Genomic DNA, 18371 nt, shown 5'->3' on the forward strand with positions numbered 1-18371 from the left:
TGCTGGACACTTGCTAAGCCACCACCCTGGAGAGGCTCAGCTGGCCAAAAAGTGAGGGAAGGGATGTCCACAGTTCCCGTCCATCCTGATGGGGACCTGGGGAGTTCAGTACTGCTTAGCACCTTGGCTGCACCCCACGTCTCCTGGCTGGGAATCCTCCCTCCCAGTTTATTCTTCTCCAGCCTGAAGAACTGGTGATGGAAATGTAGCAGGTAAAGGACCACGGTTTGGGGGTGTAAGTAGGTTTTCAAAGGTTCCTGCAAGGCTGGAGGCAGAATAAGCTGCTCACCAGTGCCCTCGACAGCCAACCACCAGCTTCAGCCCACTGCATCCTTCAGGGCTGCCAACACCAAAACTTCTGTCAACAGTGAAGTCTCTGCCAACACTGAAACCTTCACCACATCAGCAGCTCACCCCAGGCCAGCTCTCAGCCTGTACCAGCCCCTGTTGGGGATGTGTTATTGCAGTCACTCAGGGCTCAGGAGCATTAATTGGTCTTCACTGTTCAAATACGGACCTCAATTAGAGCCACTTTTCTTTCTTTCCTCTCTTTTTCCCCTTTGCTGGCTCCTTCCCCTTGGCTCTGCTAGTTTAAATACCAGAATATCTACACTGGCCTTGGGGAGATGTGGTGTTAGTGGTACATTTTTATCTATTTTATAGCCAGGCTCTTCACAACCTTAATAAGCAGGTCCCTAAAAATGGAAGGAAAAGACACCCACTCCAAAGGGATGTTTGCTGCTGGCTCAGACCTACCCAGTCATTTAGGGGGTTTCAGAGACAGCACTGCCAACTCTGAGCTCTGGGTTTGAACTAATTCCTCATTTGTACAGTGCTCAGCTGGAGTGGCAGCTCAGTCTTTCTCTGGGAGTGATCCCATCCATGCTGTGCACATCCCAAAGGAGCACCACAGCTCAGTCTCTCTGCAGCCCACCCGGCCTCCAGCCCCCCACTCAGCAGAAGTGCAACAGCCCTTGAAGTTGCTCTAATTATCTTTATTTCTTTTAACTGATTCTCTACCCGTGGCATCCCAAGCCAAAGCCCAGGAGAAAACAGCTGGGATTTCAGATTTAATTAAACCTCGCTGAGCAGGCTGCAGCCTTCCTCTGAGGCTGGCAGTGATGGCACTGATGCTGTTATCCCTGAACGTCCTGCACGCAGCCAGATGAGCCATTCCAGCACCAGGGAGCCAGAGGGGGCAACTCTGCTCAACCTAGGGCTGACTCCCATCCCAGAAGCAAATACTTGTCAGGGTAAAGAGCCCAAGAGCTGGAAATTTTATCAAAATTCCCTATTTATTTGTTTATTTAGCCAGCTTTCTGCTGGTTGAATGGAGGCCTGAGATCATCAATCAGAGCACAGCACAACTGCAGAGGTGTCTCTCTGCTGCCAGCCTCAACAGCCAGAAGAGCTTCAGCACAGATTTTCCAGTTTTAATGCTCATCCATCGTGGCACCAGTTTCATGTCTGACCAGGATGGACCCACAACTCCAAACTTTCCCACTGAAAACACCTCCCACACAGCACCTGCTCTTGACTCACATTTATCTTCCCATAACACACAAACCCTAGGAAATATTCCAAAAGTTTCCAAGTTCCCCAGTCCTACTCAAAAAGCACTTCAGCAAAGTCAGAGCTCCCATTCCCCAAAACAGAGGGATTTGGACACTGCTGAAGGTATCAGCTAAAGGTGTCTCCCAGCCCCCCATAGACTAAGCAAAAGCTGTGAGGAAAAAAAATAAAATAAATAAGAGACAATAGCTAGGTCTGAATAATCACCAAAAAAAATTTTTAAAAAAATTAACCAGCTCAGTTCACAGCCCTCAAAACACCAAACCTGTAAACCTTCCCAAACCCATCATATTTTATTCACATGAATGTTCACAGAAACCAGGGATACTCCTAAGTGTCCATGCAGGCTTCCCATAAAAAACACATTGCCACAATGGGGGAAGAAACACACTTCTAAAGAAATGCTCCAACAGCTCCAAATAAATTAATTCCTAAAATTCTCAGTCTCTTGGTGGATAAATTTGGGGAAGGCTGCGTTTGCTACAGCAGTTCAGAGCAATTGCTGCACCCAGCCCGTGTAGACAACTTGACATTCACAGTGTTTTACACGAACCTCAGCACTGTGTGACCCCAGCAAACCCTTCACACTTGCCAGCTACAAATCCTAATTAACCTGTACCAGCTCAGGCTGGTTAATGAGCTGCTGAGCAAGAAATGGCAGAGGCTTCGTGGAGAGACAGCGTGTGTCCTGCTGCCTCCCCCTTGCTGAGTGCTGCCCACTGGAGAGGGGCACTGCCAGCCTCTACACCTCACTTCAGTGGCTTGGAAAACGCCAACTTGAGGATGAGGTGACTCCAGAAACCACAAAGAAAACCCAGTTCTGAGTACCCGACTGTGACACCCTTCTGCCTGTGCTGAGGTGGTTTCCAGCCCTCCAGCCCTGAGCATCTTTTATATTTCTTCTCCTTCAGTAACCCAAAGCCCATCAGATCCAAATTCAAATTATTTTGCACCTCCCTTCAAAATTCGAATTATTTTGCTAAACTGGATAAGCAAGCACCTTCCAAATCTTCCTCAGCCTGGGAACACCCCACTGGAGTGCCCCTGGGGCACCTTACAGGCCTGATTCCTACAGACCCCTGGGTTCCTGCAGCCCTTGGGACCTTCTCCCCGGTGTCAGCCCAGCTCCACCTGCCCTCAGCGGTGGGTTCACCTCGGGATAAGCCCCACCACCACCTCACAGAGCAGAGATTGAACAGAGGATGCTAAAAAGCTACTGGGCCGTTTCCATGGGTACGTGAGGCACATGTTGCTATGTGATACCGGGTCCGTTTCCATGGAGACAGCAGGGCTGTCACCACGCAGGCCTCATTAGTTGCCATGGCTATTAAAAGGCGTTTGTCCTCGGGGGGAGCTGGAAGGATCAAGGCCACCACCTTCCCCTGCTCTCTCTCTTTGGGATGGCCCCAGCTCCCCAGGACTCCAGTGGGACATGGCCACGGCCCTGACACCACGGAGATGGGCAGCTCCAGGCTGAGCTGGAGAGAGAACCTGCACTTTTCCATGGAGAACCACTTTTCCATGGAGAACCCCCCCGTGGGGGGTCTTCTCCATAAGTGAGCAGAGCATCCCAGCTACAGGCCTCCGCTGTGTGCTCACAGCTGACACAGACCCCCCAAAGCAGGGTGAACACTCAGAAGGGCCCAGCTGCCATCTGCCCATCAGCAGGGCACAGGGAACCTTTGCCCCACTCTGTATGGTGGATTTGGTGTGGCCAAATCCAGGTGTCACCAGGCAAAACCACCACAGAACTCAGCCCTTAGGGACAAGGCAGTGCTGCAAAATACAGGCAAGAGCATCATCTGCCCTGCTGTGCACCACCCTCAGCCTGCTGCAAACAGCTACACAGAGTGGCACAGCCCCTGCCTGCTATTCCAAAGCCCATTTTTCCAAGCGTGGAGAGCTCCTTGATCTCCTCTCCAGCCCCTGTCCCAAGATCCAGCCCCCAGTCTCACCCTGCTCCAGCTGTTCATGCCACAGCCCAGCACCCACCACTCCATCATCTCTCTAACAGCATCCTAGGAGTGGAAATAGAGACACCAAAGAGTCCTGGGGTTTATTTCTTTTTAATTTTTCTCCCTTTAGACAGTCCCAAGCCCCATTTCAGAGCCCCCACACTGCTTGGCCAGGACAGCATCTGAAACCATCTCCATCCTATCTCAAATCACCTCCTCAAAATGCCCTAAATGGGGTTTTATGCAGCTATATAAACCCTTATGAAAAATACTCACGTGCTCTATTAAATAAATTAAGGGTATTATTTTCTAATAATTCTAGTAGATTTTCTACCAGAAGGTAGAAGGGAAGGATGTAATTTTTTGATTTAACTCCAATGGACCAAAAAAAAAAAAAAACCCAAAAAAGCCCAACCAAAAAAAACCCACAACCAAAAACCTATAGAAAGGTATATTACCCTGTAGTGGAAAATTAGATTCCTCCTACATGATACTATAGGATGATTTAAATATAACATAAAGGAATGTAACATGTTATTAAATTGTATAGTATCTTTCTAGAAAAACCTACAGTATAGGATTCTAAAAATTACTGCCAAAACCTATTATGCTTCAATCTAGCCCAGCTGGTTTCCTTCCTATTACATGCTGCAATTTTTCCTAAAAGGCTCAGGTTTTAATTGTGTCTTGAAATGCTGCTACAATCACACTCCAAGAATGGCTTTAAACTCCTCCAGAAATGACAGACCCACGTGGGAAGCCCCTGGCCTTGGGGTGGGATGGAGGTGGATGGGACTCTGCACTGTCCACTATACAAAAAATAACATAATTAACAGAGGGGAGAGGGGTCCAGTGGGGGCCAGGCACTTGGCTGCATGGGCATGAAGCAATCCTGTATTTCAATTCCATTTCTCTCCCAGCACTCACCACCCCAAATATTTGGGGTATTCAAGTAGTTATTGATGCTCTAGCACCAGACACTTATCCTCTTCCCCCCGTCTTCCAAAAAAACCCAAAAGGGTTACAGAAAAAAAGTTGCCTGTAGCTGTTGCCATAGAGACTTTCCAGCTCAGTACAGAAACCCAAAATCTTGTAAAAAATGGAAGAATTTAAGATTTTAATCAGTGAAAACACACGGGAGGCCAGGAGCATCAACGCACATCCTTGCCTTAACAGCAGGATGTGTTCACCCCTCGTTTAACAGCATCCTAAGAGCCAGCTGAGCACAGGGACAGAAAGGGAGAGGAATGAAAACAATGAAAACCCCATCCGCTTTCGAGTATTTTCTGTCCCCAGCAAAGCAGCCTCACTCTGCCCAGGCTGATTCTGGACCAATACCCCACCGGCCAAGCTGTTTGTGTTCCCATTCCCTTCATTGACTGCCAGAAAAAGAAAATAAAACTCAACAATACAAGCGAGGAAAAATATTTCCCAGAACCGCACCACTTCTCCCATAACCTTCGCCTCGCCGCCAGCGCGGCCGAGGAAAAACAAAGGAGAAAATCCTGACTTTTAGCACCATGAGATGTTTTCGTGACTGTCTCAAAATTGCTTTTTTTCTGCTGCAACCTCCACTGTCACTCCCGATTCGGTTTCCACCATGACCACAAATCAAACACTGTGGGATAAACTCACTGCTTTGGTATTTTCACTGCTTGGCAGAGCCCCGGCTCCAGTTGTGGCCACTGGCTAAGACAAACACGGCCTCGAGCACGCTCCAGTGGCTGCCTTTCCACTGGCAGCATGCTGTGGCATGCCGAGGTGGCCAAAGGATCCTATTCTACCACCTTTTAATCCTTGTGATGGGTTAGGGAGGTTATGGCATCCACCAGCAGCAGTCAGGGCCCGGGCAGTGGTGTCACCTGGCAGCAGGATGCAGGGGATAACCAAAGCCACAGCGTTGGGAAAAGCTTCCAGTGCCAAGGGGTGTTGTGTTTCGTGCCTGAGGATACAGAGCTTGAGGAATACCAAAAAAAGGAACTTCAAAAAGGAATGGTGTTGGCCCAGGCAATATTGTTGTATGAGCTCAGCTGCTTCAGAGTGATGGAAAAAATCACGCAGTGACCCGAAGGGGTGATGGAAGGACTTGGTGTGCGGGGGCTGAGCTTGGGACATGCCACCAAGCATCCCACCCAAGGGGCCCGAGGGGAGGCTGGGTGGGAGTGCAGGTACTTGTGGCAATACCTCAGCACCCCAAGCTGCTCCAAAGCCCTGAAGCCAGGGAAGGGCCCAGATTTGGAGGCTCAGGTAACTGCCCCCACATTGCCCCAGCACGCTGACATAGAGGCAAGGTTACTGTCAGCTCCCAGCTTAGGCAGGCTGAGGTGTCTCTCCCTCTACCACTACCAGGTCCCCATCTGCTCAGCTCCTCACTTTTACCCTCTGCTGCACTTTTAGATGCCCACCAGCATGAAGGTTCATTTGCTTTCCACGAACCCCACACCAGACAGCACAGCCCTGACAGGGTGATGCAGGATGCATCCACCCCGCCACCAACTCCTCCAGAAGCCAAGAGCTGGGGTCAGGACCCGGCTAGCAAGGAAGGCTGTGGAGGGAGACAGTGTGGATAGGGAGTTACAGACTAAAGGAATCCTTCCAGCACTGGCTTATCTTTGGAAACAAGATGATTTTGGCTTGAAAGTCACTGGGAGAGGAGTTTTGTCACTTCTTTCTGTGTCTTTACTCTTCTACCATTGCAAAAGCAGCACAGTGCAGCCATGTCCTAGGCTCTGCTCAGCCCATGGTGAGGAAATGTGTATGTACACACACACACACACTGTGAGCAATTCTAAAACTGCCCTGGAGTCCCCCCAGATGCTCTTAGGGCCACTGCCAGGCTTTGGGCCTTTTGCTCCTCTCAACCCCTCTTTGCTCTGGAGTAAGCACTCACAGGGCAGCCAAGCACCTGCATGGCTTCTTGAGAGGCATCTTCTGCCCTCAGATAAAGGCAATGCACCATTCCCAGCCACATCTGCCAAGGCTCCCAGTGCCCATGCCATAGCCCCTAGCCCTGCCCGTGCTGCCCCATCCCCCTTGAGCAGCTCCCTCTCTCCCTCTCTCCCCTGCGCTCTCCTCTCTTGCTGTGCCTGTGTGTGGGTGTGTTTGGAAATGAGATCTTTCCAGCTGAACTGCAAAATGAAATGCAGAGATCACAACTCCTTGAACAGATTCAGTGCACAACTTCCCCCAACCTCCAGCCTGCCCCCCAAGCAAAATCCAGGCAATACTAAAAAAAATACTCAGACCAGAGGTGAAAAAAATCGAGGTGTTCAGCAGATGAAAGGGGGAGATTTGGGGGGGAGGGGAGGCACTGCAAAGCACTTGCCTTTTGTCCCCCCAGTTCACCACAAGATCTGCAGCTTGACCCCCACTTGCTCAACCCTCTGAGCTCCCAGAGCTGAGACAGCCCGGCTTCATGGAACTATGAGAAAAAAGAAAACAAAGCCCAGCACAAAGCCAAGTGCAGAACCCAGCTGAGATGTGAACATCCGCTGCTGGAGGAGCCAGAGCCCATTTACTGAGTGAAGGCAAAAGTGTCTCCACCCTCACTGTGAGTACCCCGTGCTGGCCGTGGGCTCCTCTGCTCCCCTTTTCCTGGAAAAAGACAGGATTCCCCTGTACTGCTGCCATCAGCAGGTTCTGAAGAAGGGGCTGTGATTTGCCCACAGCAGGGGAAATTGCTCCCATGGGAACAGTGTGTTGGTGGCTGGAGAGGGCTGCAGTGGGGCAGGATGTGCACCATTCTAAGGGACAGGATGGAAGGATAAAACAGCAGCATCCTGAAAAACACCCTCACCACAGCAATGCCCCATCGAGGTAGCAGGGCCCTGAAGCAATGGGTGAGAGGAAGAGGAGATTTGGGGGCTCAGAGCCCCACTCATGGCCTGTGCCAGAGAATGGGGTGAACCCACACTGCTGAAAGGAGAGTCACACAGGCAGAGAGTTACCCCCTACATAAAACACAGCCCAAGAGGTAGAAACATCCACCTCAGCCAGAGGAAGGACATCCTGCCACAGCTCACACAGGGATGCTCCAGCTGAGCTCCATGAGGGGACCATGACAGGTCAGCTTAGCCCTTGCTGCCACCATCCATCAGTTTCCCGAGCTGCTGACCCTGAGTGCAGCACACGTGTGTGGGTACAAAGCCCCAGGACACTGAGCTGTGACACGCCCTGTGTCACCCCCCTGGCACGGTTTGGGGTGCCTGGGGCAGCTCACATCCACTGGGTCATCAACAGGAGCATCCATGCAACAGCAAAGGCTGAAAGAGAAAAGCTCAGTCCTCTCCCCAGGCTCATGGATACCCAAAGCCCTGGAGCCCGTCTCCTCTCCCCAAGCCATCCTCAACCTCCTAAGGGGCACAAAATCCCAGGCACGGGGAGAAAGGCAGTGGCTAAGAGCATGAGGCTCCAGCTGTGATCCATCCCAATTCCAGAGCCAAGAAGTTTCACCTGCACCTCTCCTCTGAGCTGAATCAAGCTTCACACCCTCCAGTGCTGAACCAGCCATGGATCACAAACAATAAAGCAATTTATATGAGGCAGAGACCTTCAAGATTTATGCTGTATGCTTGCCATACAGTGCAAACACATTCCCCTCCGCACATGGCTGGGTCCTTTGTCAGAGGAATTTGGATTTTTGACCCTAGAAGTCAGGATGAATCCCTGAAGGAACATCACAGACAGACCTGCACAGTGATCCTGAGCAGATTATGGACTCAGGGGTATATCCTGAGACATATTTATGGCCCTCCAAAGCAAGATAAGTCAATAATCACATACAGTAGCAGTTACAAGTCAGATATTAATTTAATTCCTTTCCTCCCTATCTGCCTGTATAAACATTAATTCAATGGAGCATCAGAGGGCTCCATTATTTGTCATTCTTACTGGAGTTTGCTCTCTCCCATTAAGGTAAAATTGCTACAGCCAGGCTATCTAGACATGATGGTTCCCAAATTAAACACATTTTGCATCCAACACAGGCACAGGGACCACCAGCCCAGACCAGTTATTAGCAACTAACACTGATGTGGAGGAGGCTGGTTAAAGAGCAGCTATCAAATGCACTTAGAAGCCTCATTCACCCACAGAAGGAACATTTTATTCCTGCAGACCCTGGGGCCAAGCAGGAGCAGAGATATTTGTTCCCTTCCACGAGATCCAGCCAACCTGGCCCTGGGAGTTGCACAGCCACCCACAGCAGAGCTCCTACCACCTTCTCCCCTCCCCAGAGCAGGGCTCTTCCCAAATCTAGTCTCAAGCGGGAGTTAAAAATGAGCCTTGTTCATGATTAACATCTTTATTTGCATAGCGTGGCTGGCAGCTTAACACCAAATAAATGTTTTGGCAGCAGGGTAGCAGGCAGGGGGGTGATCCCTGCCCTCCAGAAGGCGGCTTAAGCCTCGCCATGGCTTAATGAGCACCTTCTCATTGAATTAACAAATCATTACCAAGCTCTCTTTGCCATCTGGGCAGGGGAGGGCTCTGCACTGGGCTGCTCTGGCCACCAGCATCTCGTGAGGGAGCCCAGAGGCAGGAGGGGGGACTTGGAAAGCTGACCTGATTAAGATATGAACCACGGGAAATCCTGGAGGCATAAAACCCCCGGGGATAGCTGGGCTGCCAAGGTGGGTGCATCTCTGTGGGTCTCCTTGCCCAGCTCCACTGCTGCTGCCTGTGGGTTTGTCTTCAGCACCCAGGGCTAGGGAGCATCTCAAAGCTGGTCCAGTGGATGCACTGAGGGAAACCTCTTGGAGGAGAACCACTTTAGAGATAAATCTAAGGATGCTTTGCACCAGTAACGCTGAAAGTGTGGGGCTAGCACCTGGGTTACAGTAAATAAATCCCCTTTTCTTTACAAACTCATCTGTGCCAAGCTCCCAGCTCTCAGTCATCACCTGTTTAGCATTTTGTTCCCATTTTCAGCCCTCTCCTGCCCTCTCCCTTGGATTTTTCATCCTAGCAGAGACAGAAAAAACCCTGGGATTACATGGGTGACAAAAAAACCCACCTCAATACCAAACAGCCGCCAGCCCCTTGCGCCTAGGAAACACACAAAAAATCCCAACCAAAACAACATTTCAGGCACGGAAGCCAAACCAATAGACAATTCCCATCCACTTGTGACTAAACCCATGAACTTGTGAGGGCTGAGTCATGGGCACGTCCTGGCCCCCCCAGGCCCTGCCTCAGGCACGGGGTGCTGCTCCTGGCACCCCAACAGCCCCTTTCCCGTCAGCCACTAACCAGCACCAGGGCAGCCAGCACACCGAGCAAGTCTCAAAGCTTCTCTCAGCAAATATTCAGCCTGAAAAATGTGGGTTTTTCCAATCTGCTCGAAGCTTCCTTGTTGAGGCTTTGGTAGGAAGCAGATGTGAAAGCATCCCAAAGCATGACCAGTTGTTACCCACTCCGTTATATAAAACTACGAGAATTTCCTCTCTTTCTGTTCTTGTTGTTGTTGTTATTATTTTGTTTGATTTCTTAGCACCAGGCCAGATTCCTGAGTGAGAGGCCAAGGCAGGAGAAAGCCAAAGCCAAATGAACTCAGGTTGGGGGAAACCTCTGTGTGCGTCCCCATCCAAAGGGAACATTTCACATCTAGGTTGCTCAGCAGAGAGCCAAAGCACTGAGGAAGGGAAAGCCACGATTTGGCATCATAACAAACCCAGAAACACTTAGGCCTCCTAATTAACTAGGAAATTCAACCCTTTCCAAACCACAGTGAAGCTTCAAAGTCCTCCCAACCTGACTTTAGATGCTCCTTCCACAGTTCCCCAAGGACATCCCCGTTCCCTCAGACTCTAATTCCAGTTAGCAAAGCTGCCGGGAGCAAAGGCTCCCCACGGGTCCTCTGCCAAGGGAAAATTATTTCATGATCCAAATGAAAAAGCCATCAGGGAGGTTCACTTTGGCCAAAGATTTTGCTCCCTTCCAGCAAAACAGTAGAAAAAAAAAAAAAAAAGAGAGAGTTGAGAGAAACCTGGGCAGGGAACTTGGGGTAATCTGAAACTTGGTCTACTCAGAATGGGGAAAAAAAAAACCCAAAATGAAAAAGAGTTTAAAATAAAAATGAGAAAGCAGCATTTTTCAGCATGACGCCAAAGCTTCTCCAGGGGGTGCGAGGGGAGAAGAAAGCAGAAAATTTTCTGTGCATCATAAAACCCTGGGCACTTCCAGACTGGCTTCAACAGCCCACACTACTGAACAGGGCAGAGAACATAAAAGCTGCTCAAACTGAGAGCAGGGAGTGTGATGGGAGACACGTCAGCCCATGGATGAGTGGTGGCTGGGGTGATCCAACCCATCCCAAATCGCCATCTGCCTGTCTGCCCCTCCTGTCCGGGATCTCCTCCCAACCCCCCCGGCCCCAGATGAACAGAACCCCAACCTCTCTCTCTTAAAGAGCTGCACTCGATGATCCCTATGTGTCACTTCCAGCTCAGGATATTCTGTCTCAAGAGACTCTCCCAGCTCACACGGGACCAAGTGTTGGGGATTTCCAAGGAGCCGAGTGGGAGCTGTCCCCGAGCAGCGCGGGATCCCCGGGCAGCGGCCACCGCTCCGGCCGGGGCTCCCCCAGCGAGGATGACATAACCACCGACAGCAGGAGGCCGAGCCTTTTGTCTCCGAGCCGCCAGAGAAGGAGGGAAAGCAAAAAAAAAAAAAAAAAAAAAAAAAAGAAAAAAGAAAGAAAACTTCTGGAAGTCATTACGATTCCTCTGCTCCAGTCTCCTTTTTGGCAGACAGCTTCCCTCTCCCCTTCTCTCCCCCCCCGCACCCCACCCCAGCCCGCTTCAAAATGCCAGCCTAGGATTTTTAAATGAGAAAAAGCTGCACTGTACTCCAGCACTTGGATAAACTCCTACACAAACTTCCAGATGTGACACAACAGCCTGCTGGAAGGGGGAATTCGCAGAAGAATCCTACAAAAACACATCGGCAGGGAGCAGAGGAAGCGCCTGAGCTGGCCGATGGATGGCTCCAGGGATCGCCGGGGACATGAGGTGTCACCTAGATTAGGATCGAGCTGCTTCTGGCTCTTCCAGGGAGGCGGGGATAACAGGAATGTTGGCCACTGCTGCCCAGCTCTGGGAAGCGAACACTGCCTGCTGCTCCCACTGAGCTCCCGAAAGGTTTGTGAACAGCAGGGAAGAGGATTTGCAGTTATTCATCTCCTGGGAGGAGGGAAATAACCACAGCACCCCTGCCCTTGCTAAAAGGTGGAGATCATCACTCAGGAGCTGAAGGGAGCCCAGGGAGGAACCAGCACCTGCCCTGGGAGCGGCAGGATGCTCCGTGCCAAGGGTCTGTGTGAGACCCCTGTCTGGCCAGACAAGTCAGGTTTCTTTTCTCCCCAGGAGCCAGGGAAGGGGCACAGAGACAGCAGAGGCTCAGCCACAGCAGGAGAAATTACGTGTGTCCAGCGAGGGGCAGGAGGCACCAGCTGGCAAACTGGGTCACAGGAGAGAAACAAGCTCAGGTGCCCTGGGATGGACCAGACACAGGTGAAGCAAATGGATTCTGGCTCCTTTGTGGGGTTTTTAGATGAAAACAAGATTCGTTTCAGGTCCAACCTGTCAAATCAAAGCGTTTTGCTTTGTTAAACTCAGAAGTGAGGCTGGAACAAATGTATAGAAGTGTAAGGACACCACATGCACTTGTCCCAAAAAACACATCCTTTTGATAACAACAACAAAAAAAAAAATGTTAACCCTGCATCGCACTGAACTGTTCAAAGAGCAGCACAAGCTGTGCCTGGCTCTCTCCATGAGCTGACGTGGCTGAGGAGGCAGTGAGGACACCCCAATCCCCCACAGGGGATCCAGTTCCCATCGCCCTCACCTCAGGCATTCCCAGGGGAAGGGGTACTGGGGGCACTGCTGGGGCTGGGGAGCCCAAACCACAGCACAGCTCAGCAGCCTCAGGTCTCACCCCACCAGGCACCAGGGTGCTGCCTCTGGTGCAGTCAGACACACAGGCCCCTCCTGAAGAGCTGGACCCATTCAGACCAGCACAGAGTGGTCCCAACACAGACCAGGGGCCGAGTGTGCCCTCAGTGGGGCCAGCACTGCCTTCCACAGAGAACCAGGCTCTACCACAGCAACTCCAGCCATCCTGGGAGCCAGCCTGGTGCAGATCTCAGCTACACTCTGCCATGAAGCCATGGGGGTTCCAGACCCATTCCTGGAGGTATCTGGGCATCTGCAACTTCCGAAATGAGTTGGGGGCAATCAGCACCTGCCCAGGACTCAGGTTTGGTCACCCACCACTCCCTACTGGGGAGTGAGCAGAGCCATGTGAGGCAGCTGCTGGTAGAATCCTTTCTGGTTTATTGCAGACAGAAGGCAGGGCTGGTTTCTGTGACTGAATCAAGAAACATTTCTTTGCCAAAGCCATTCCCAAACCCTAAGTCCCACGGACTGTGCCACAGAGCAGCCAGGTGGGATGGGAGCATTCCTCCCAGCGCTACCTAAACCTCCCCTTCCCAGAGAGGGAATTTGCAGAGCTGCCCTTCACCCTCCAAACCAGGAAAAAAATGCAAGATTTCAGCCAGTTTGGGTATGTCTCCCCAGGAATGGCACCTTCCAGCAGGTTTCTGTAGCACTCCATTGCCGTGTGCTGCTCTCCAGGCAGCAGAGCTGTGCAGGCAGGCAGGCACAGAGGACAAGGCAGTTCCCAGCACTACAATAGATATCACAGGCCCTTTCAGTTACACTGCTATTTCTCTATTCAGAGGTCTTAATGGCGAGTGGTAGCATCCTCCCCACTTTCTCCGTCCCCGCTCTTCAATCACTCCACAGCTCTCAAGAAATAGCCTCGTTTCTTGTCTCTGATCAGAGGAGCAGCCTGGCACAGACCACAGATACAGCCTTTCATCTTCCCATCCTTCATGGTTCTTTCATTTTACAAGTGAAAGTCAAGTAACCAGCTTGTCTCCTCTTTTCTTCCCCTCACACACTCCTGTTTCTCCTCTCACAGACTCCCCAGCACACACACCAGGACACCCTGCATCAGCCCTTCCCATCTCTGAGCTGTGATCCAACACTGTGACCACTGAACTTCCCTCCTGACCCAGGCAAGAATCTTCCACCCCAGAGCCACCAGGAATGTGCAGGCTGTCATCCATCCCCTCAGGTCCTCATGGCTCCCAGAGAGGTTTTCACTCAAACACCAAAATGGAGTGGAGGGGGAGGACAGGTTGGCCATCTGGTACACATTTAGAGTTAAAATCCCAAGGCTTCAGGCTCCGGAAAATTTCTGGATCAGGACAAACTTCATGACCTCTTTCTAGCCCTAAGGGAGAGGAGGAGCAGCAGAGCAACACAGTACCCCACATCTCTGCTCCAGACAGCAGGAGAAAAAGCGCCCTGGTCCAGGCAGAGGATGCTCTAGAGAGAAATATGGCAGAAAACCCCCCAAAAAACCTCAACAGCACTTGGCATCCCTGCTGGATAGTCAACACCCCAACCATCACCCTCCCCTAACCCAACCTCAGGTACCACAGCCATACACACTGTCTGGACAGGGATATAGAGCAGAATCCTACAAGTTCCATCTGCACTTCAGGGGTATAAAACTGCCTTTCCTGGGCAAGAGTGGGTCCTGCACCTCCTCCTGATGTCCTATCAACAGTAAATTTATCAGTCAGATTAGAGCACCACAAATCTACCTGGAAAAGCCCCAAAATCTGCCATCTCCACAAGCACAGCTCAAACCAGAGTCCTCCCATCCAGTTTCTGCAGGAGCCAATGCAGAAAGGTAAAATCCACCTGAGAGAGCAGCAGAAGGCAGTGAAAGCTCCAAAATCCCTGGAGCTGGGGCAGGATTCACCAGCCATGTCGGCCAATGCACTGTCACTCTCATGCAGGGCAGCTGGTGGCAACAAAGACTTTCCAGCAACGTGATTACGTGGTTTTAACACTGGGGCACAAATCCTAGAAGACTACAGCCTGAGAAGAGCCACTGCACTAAAGAAAAAAACCTTAAAAGTAATAAATATAAACAAGAGCAGGCTCAGCTCCAGCACTGGAGTGACAGAGAGGCAAAGGGATGAGCAAGACCAAGGGATAAGTGCTCTGCTGAACAGCCCAGCAAGTGATGGGACACAGTGCAAGTACCAAAGTAGCTACTGCCTTCCTCTCATCTGAAGGCTGAACTGCTTTTCTGGGGTGGGTTTGTGTTGTTTTAAAATAAACTCCCCCAATTCTGGGTCAGTGACCCTGAAAACAAAGAGCTGCATGCAGCCACATGACTCAAAGATCCACAGCATCACCCTCGTAGCCCCAGGACTCCCAGTAAGATCCTTTCTCTGTCAGTAGCAAGTGAAAATTTGGCAACGAAAATCCCAGCTAGTGGGACTGCACTTAATGCTTATCCCTGGCTTGCAGTGGTGTTTGCAGGTTCCCACAATTCCCACTAATTTTCCAAGGACAAAAGTTAATCAGCTTGTTTTTGCAGCCACAGAGGAGAAAACACATTTCAAGCCACTACTGGGGTGGAGGATTTTACTGAAAACACTAAAACATGCAGGTGTCAACATCAAATTCAAAACATCGTTTCAAAGATTAAATTTTTTTTAAAAAAACAGAGATACTTGGAAACATATTTAAACCAGCAATCATAAATATTATTAGTCACAGTAGGCAAGAAGAACACACTGACTTGCAGCCTGTCGTTAATATTTCTTTTCCAAAACAGAAGGCTTCACAAAGTTGTGAGATTTCCTAAGATGTTTAAATAAAGACAGCTTTGAAGTGGTTAGCTGATCTGAAAGAGATCTGTGGAGAAGCTGCTGAGAGTATATTCATGACTGGGAAGAGAAATCTTGGATTTTTCCCTCCTGGGGGACATTTTAGAAGAGAAGGCAGCCTGTTTATCAGAGAAATCATTGCTGAAGCTCAAGTAAAACAATATCCACAACTTGAGCAGATCCTCACCACACCAGCCTCAGCTGAGATGTAATCCCTAACAGCTCCCGCACACCAGGAGTGCAGAAAGACTAGCACAGGGTATTCTGCTCCTCTGTAACATGTAACATGTCCTCCCTGCTGCTGCACAGCCTCTCCCCCTCCAGATGTGGGGCTGCTGCCCAGACCTCTTTGCCTGCCTCTTGTGCCAGCAGCACAGCACGGACGAGGGAAGTTCCCAGGAAGCGGCTGCCTCTCCTGCATCAGCCCCTACTGGAAGCCACATCGCTTCACTTTATTTCATTCGGGGGTTTTGTTTCTGCAAATAATAAATGAAGCTGGATTTTGGCGATGGTAAAATACTCGGAATGCTACAAGCCATGCGCTGGTTGCAACTCAACTCCAAAGGGAAGCTTTAAAGACACCAAGACTGCGGAAAGAAGAAATTTTTCTATTGTCTCCTCTATTTCTTTTTTTTTTCCCTCCCCTTCTTTTGAAAGCTTAAACTTGACTAAAGTGGCTCGGCCTGTGCCAAAGCAGATAGAGGCTTGGAAGAAGATCAGAAGCCTTTGGGAGGCCGTGGCTCACCCCAGGATGTGACAAACAGTTGCCCTTGGCCAATGCACGCCCGGGACCATGACACCCACTCTGCCCCGAGCCCTCCAAGCAAGAAGCATCTCCGGGGGACTGCAGAGAAGGGGCCCTTCGACGGGCCTCAAGCGCCCTGAATCATTTAGGGGCCCTGGAGCTGGGCAGCAGCCCAACCCCCCAAAACCTCCTCCTGCCTCCAGACTGCGCCCGTCTCGCAAACCCTCGGGGAAGGGACCGGGGAGCCTAAAATGGTCAAGAAACGGGGTCAGGAAGGAAGACCCGATCCGCAAGGAAAGAGACCGGGGTTAGGGTCCCTCAGCGTGTCAGGAGAGCGGACACGGTGGGTCCCCGGGGGATGGTCCCCAGCAGCTCGCACTCCGAGTCCCCGTGGAAGGAGCGCTGAAGCCGGCGGGAGGCGCGGCGGGGCGGCCGGGAAGGGGAGCCCCGCACCGAGACATGGACCGCCAGCTCCTGCAACAGCCCGGAAAACTTCCTGGGCGAGCACCGGGGAGAGGGCCAGCATCGAAGCGTGTCCCCCGCTACCCCCGGGACTGCGGGTAACGGGTCCTCCCAAGCCCCGGCTCCTTCCCCATCACCCGGCGGCTCCAGACGGGACGTGTCCCCCGCCCTGCCGGCCGCTCCGGCGGCGTGGGGGCCCCGTGGGGCTTACCTCGCCGCCGAACACCTGCAAAGGATACGGGTTACACACTAGCCGGAGGCACCAGTTCCGCGGCCGGCTCTCCTGGCTCAGGTAGAAAAAGACGACGGGGGCCAGCGCCGGGTAGGGCAGCGCTTCTGCCTCCGAGTCGCCGCTGCCCGCCTCCCTGGCCCCCGGCCCCGGCTGGCCTCCGGCCCCGGACAGGTCATTAAGGCGGATGAAAGTCTTGGCTCTGCCCGGCTCCGGATCCTCCTCGGCCGCTCGCGGTCCATCTTCGTCCATCCTCCGGCCGGCGGCCCCGGGGGAGCCGGGGCGACGCGGGGCGAGCCGGTGGGACGCCTAGAGCGGCGCGGCCATGGCGGGGCCGGAGGGCTGGGGGCTGCGGCGGGGCGGCGTCAGCGCCGGGGTGGCATGGCCGGGCGAGTCACCGTCTCGCCCCCCGCCGGGGCCGGGCCGCCCCCCTCGTCCTGCCCTGCCGGGCTCCGTAGCTCCTCCTTGCCGTGCCTTCGGGGGCCCGAGCCGGCCGAGTCGCGGGCAGGGAGGCGGCGGAGGGGCGGCCCCCGCTGCCGGCGCTAGCCTCCACCGGCGGGGTGGGCCGCCCTTAGCGGCTCTGCCCGTCCCCTTGGCTCCCCGACATCTGCCCGGGGCTGGGGGGATGCCGCCCGGCGGCCCGGGGACGGGCGGCGGCGGAGGATGCTCCCGCGGCGGCCGCCGTGAGGCGAGAGCTCCGCACAGCTGGATCCCTCACTCCAACTTCAAGTCCCGGCTCCTCCTCCCCCCGCAGCCAATGGGAGCCCGCCCGCGGCCCCCCGGCGCCTCCCCATTGGCTGCGGAGCCTGTCCGTCAGGGCGCACAGCTGGACGGGCGGCGCGGTCCCCGGCGGGGCTGGACGGGGCGCACCGGCCCGGGCCCGAGACCGGGATCCCCGCCCTCAGGGGCTGCGGGGGGACAACGGGGACACGGAGCGCCCAGCGCTGGCGGCGGGGAGGAGCGACAAAGCCGCACGCCGCATTAGGCGGAGGCAAAAGCCCCGGTGGGACACTGCAGCACCGGGAGAGGGGGAAACCGCTGCGGGCAAGAGGGAGAGATGATGAGGCGGGGGTAGAGCGGCCCAGCAGCCCCTCCCGCGGGACGGAATAGAGCCAGGAGAGCGAGGCTGGCAGGGCCAAAGTGCCGGGAGAGCTGCAGGAGACGCTGTGGAGCCTTCCCGAGTGCTGCTCGAGCCTTGCACGGGATCCTCGCCCTGCTGAGGGTCTCCAGGGGTTGCTCCTGCCCCGTCCACGCTCCGGAGAGCCGAGGCCGTGCTGCTGGGCCCGGGGCATGGGGGTCACGCATCGGGGTTGCCCTCTGGCAGTCCCCAGCTGCTCGAGAGTGTTCACTCACCCTGTCCCGGAGCGGTCGGCCCCGGGCTGGCGGGGTACACGGGGTACACGGGGTACACGGGGTACACGAGCCCGGCCAGCAGCTCGCACAGGGGCTCAGCCCCCAGGAGGGCAGCGGCCGTGCCCCCAGCCGTGGGAGCAGCGGGTCCCCCGCGCTCGGAGGACGCGGCCGGAGCTCCCTCTGCCGGCGCCAGTCCCGAGCAGAACCGGCCCCGACGACGGGGACAGCGCCGCCAGCGCCCCGGGGGACAGGCGGGGGGACACACGGCTCGCTCCCAGCCACTGCCGAGTCACACCTTCC

The 18371-nt window shown here is 53.5% G+C and overlaps 1 protein-coding gene across 3 annotated transcripts in view; it reads right to left on the bottom strand.

Annotated features, from left to right (window-relative positions):
- Positions 1 to 17334, bottom strand: part of CACNA1G (calcium voltage-gated channel subunit alpha1 G) — a 143004-nt gene extending 125670 nt beyond the window's left edge. Inside the window, exon 1 of one of the 3 annotated variants that reach the window (XM_066331921.1) lies at positions 16729 to 17334. In XM_066331921.1, coding sequence (XP_066188018.1) covers positions 16729 to 16970 — 242 coding nt within the window. In that variant the 5' untranslated portion in view covers positions 16971 to 17334. The remainder of the gene's footprint in view (positions 1 to 16728) is intronic. The other 2 variants (XM_066331922.1, XM_066331923.1) reach the window with 2 other exon arrangements.
- Between the last annotated feature and the right edge of the window lie 1037 nt (positions 17335 to 18371).

The sequence above is a fragment of the Sylvia atricapilla genome, chromosome 18 (assembly GCF_009819655.1).
Source record: "Sylvia atricapilla isolate bSylAtr1 chromosome 18, bSylAtr1.pri, whole genome shotgun sequence".
In the NCBI taxonomy this organism is placed as follows: domain Eukaryota; kingdom Metazoa; phylum Chordata; class Aves; order Passeriformes; family Sylviidae; genus Sylvia; species Sylvia atricapilla.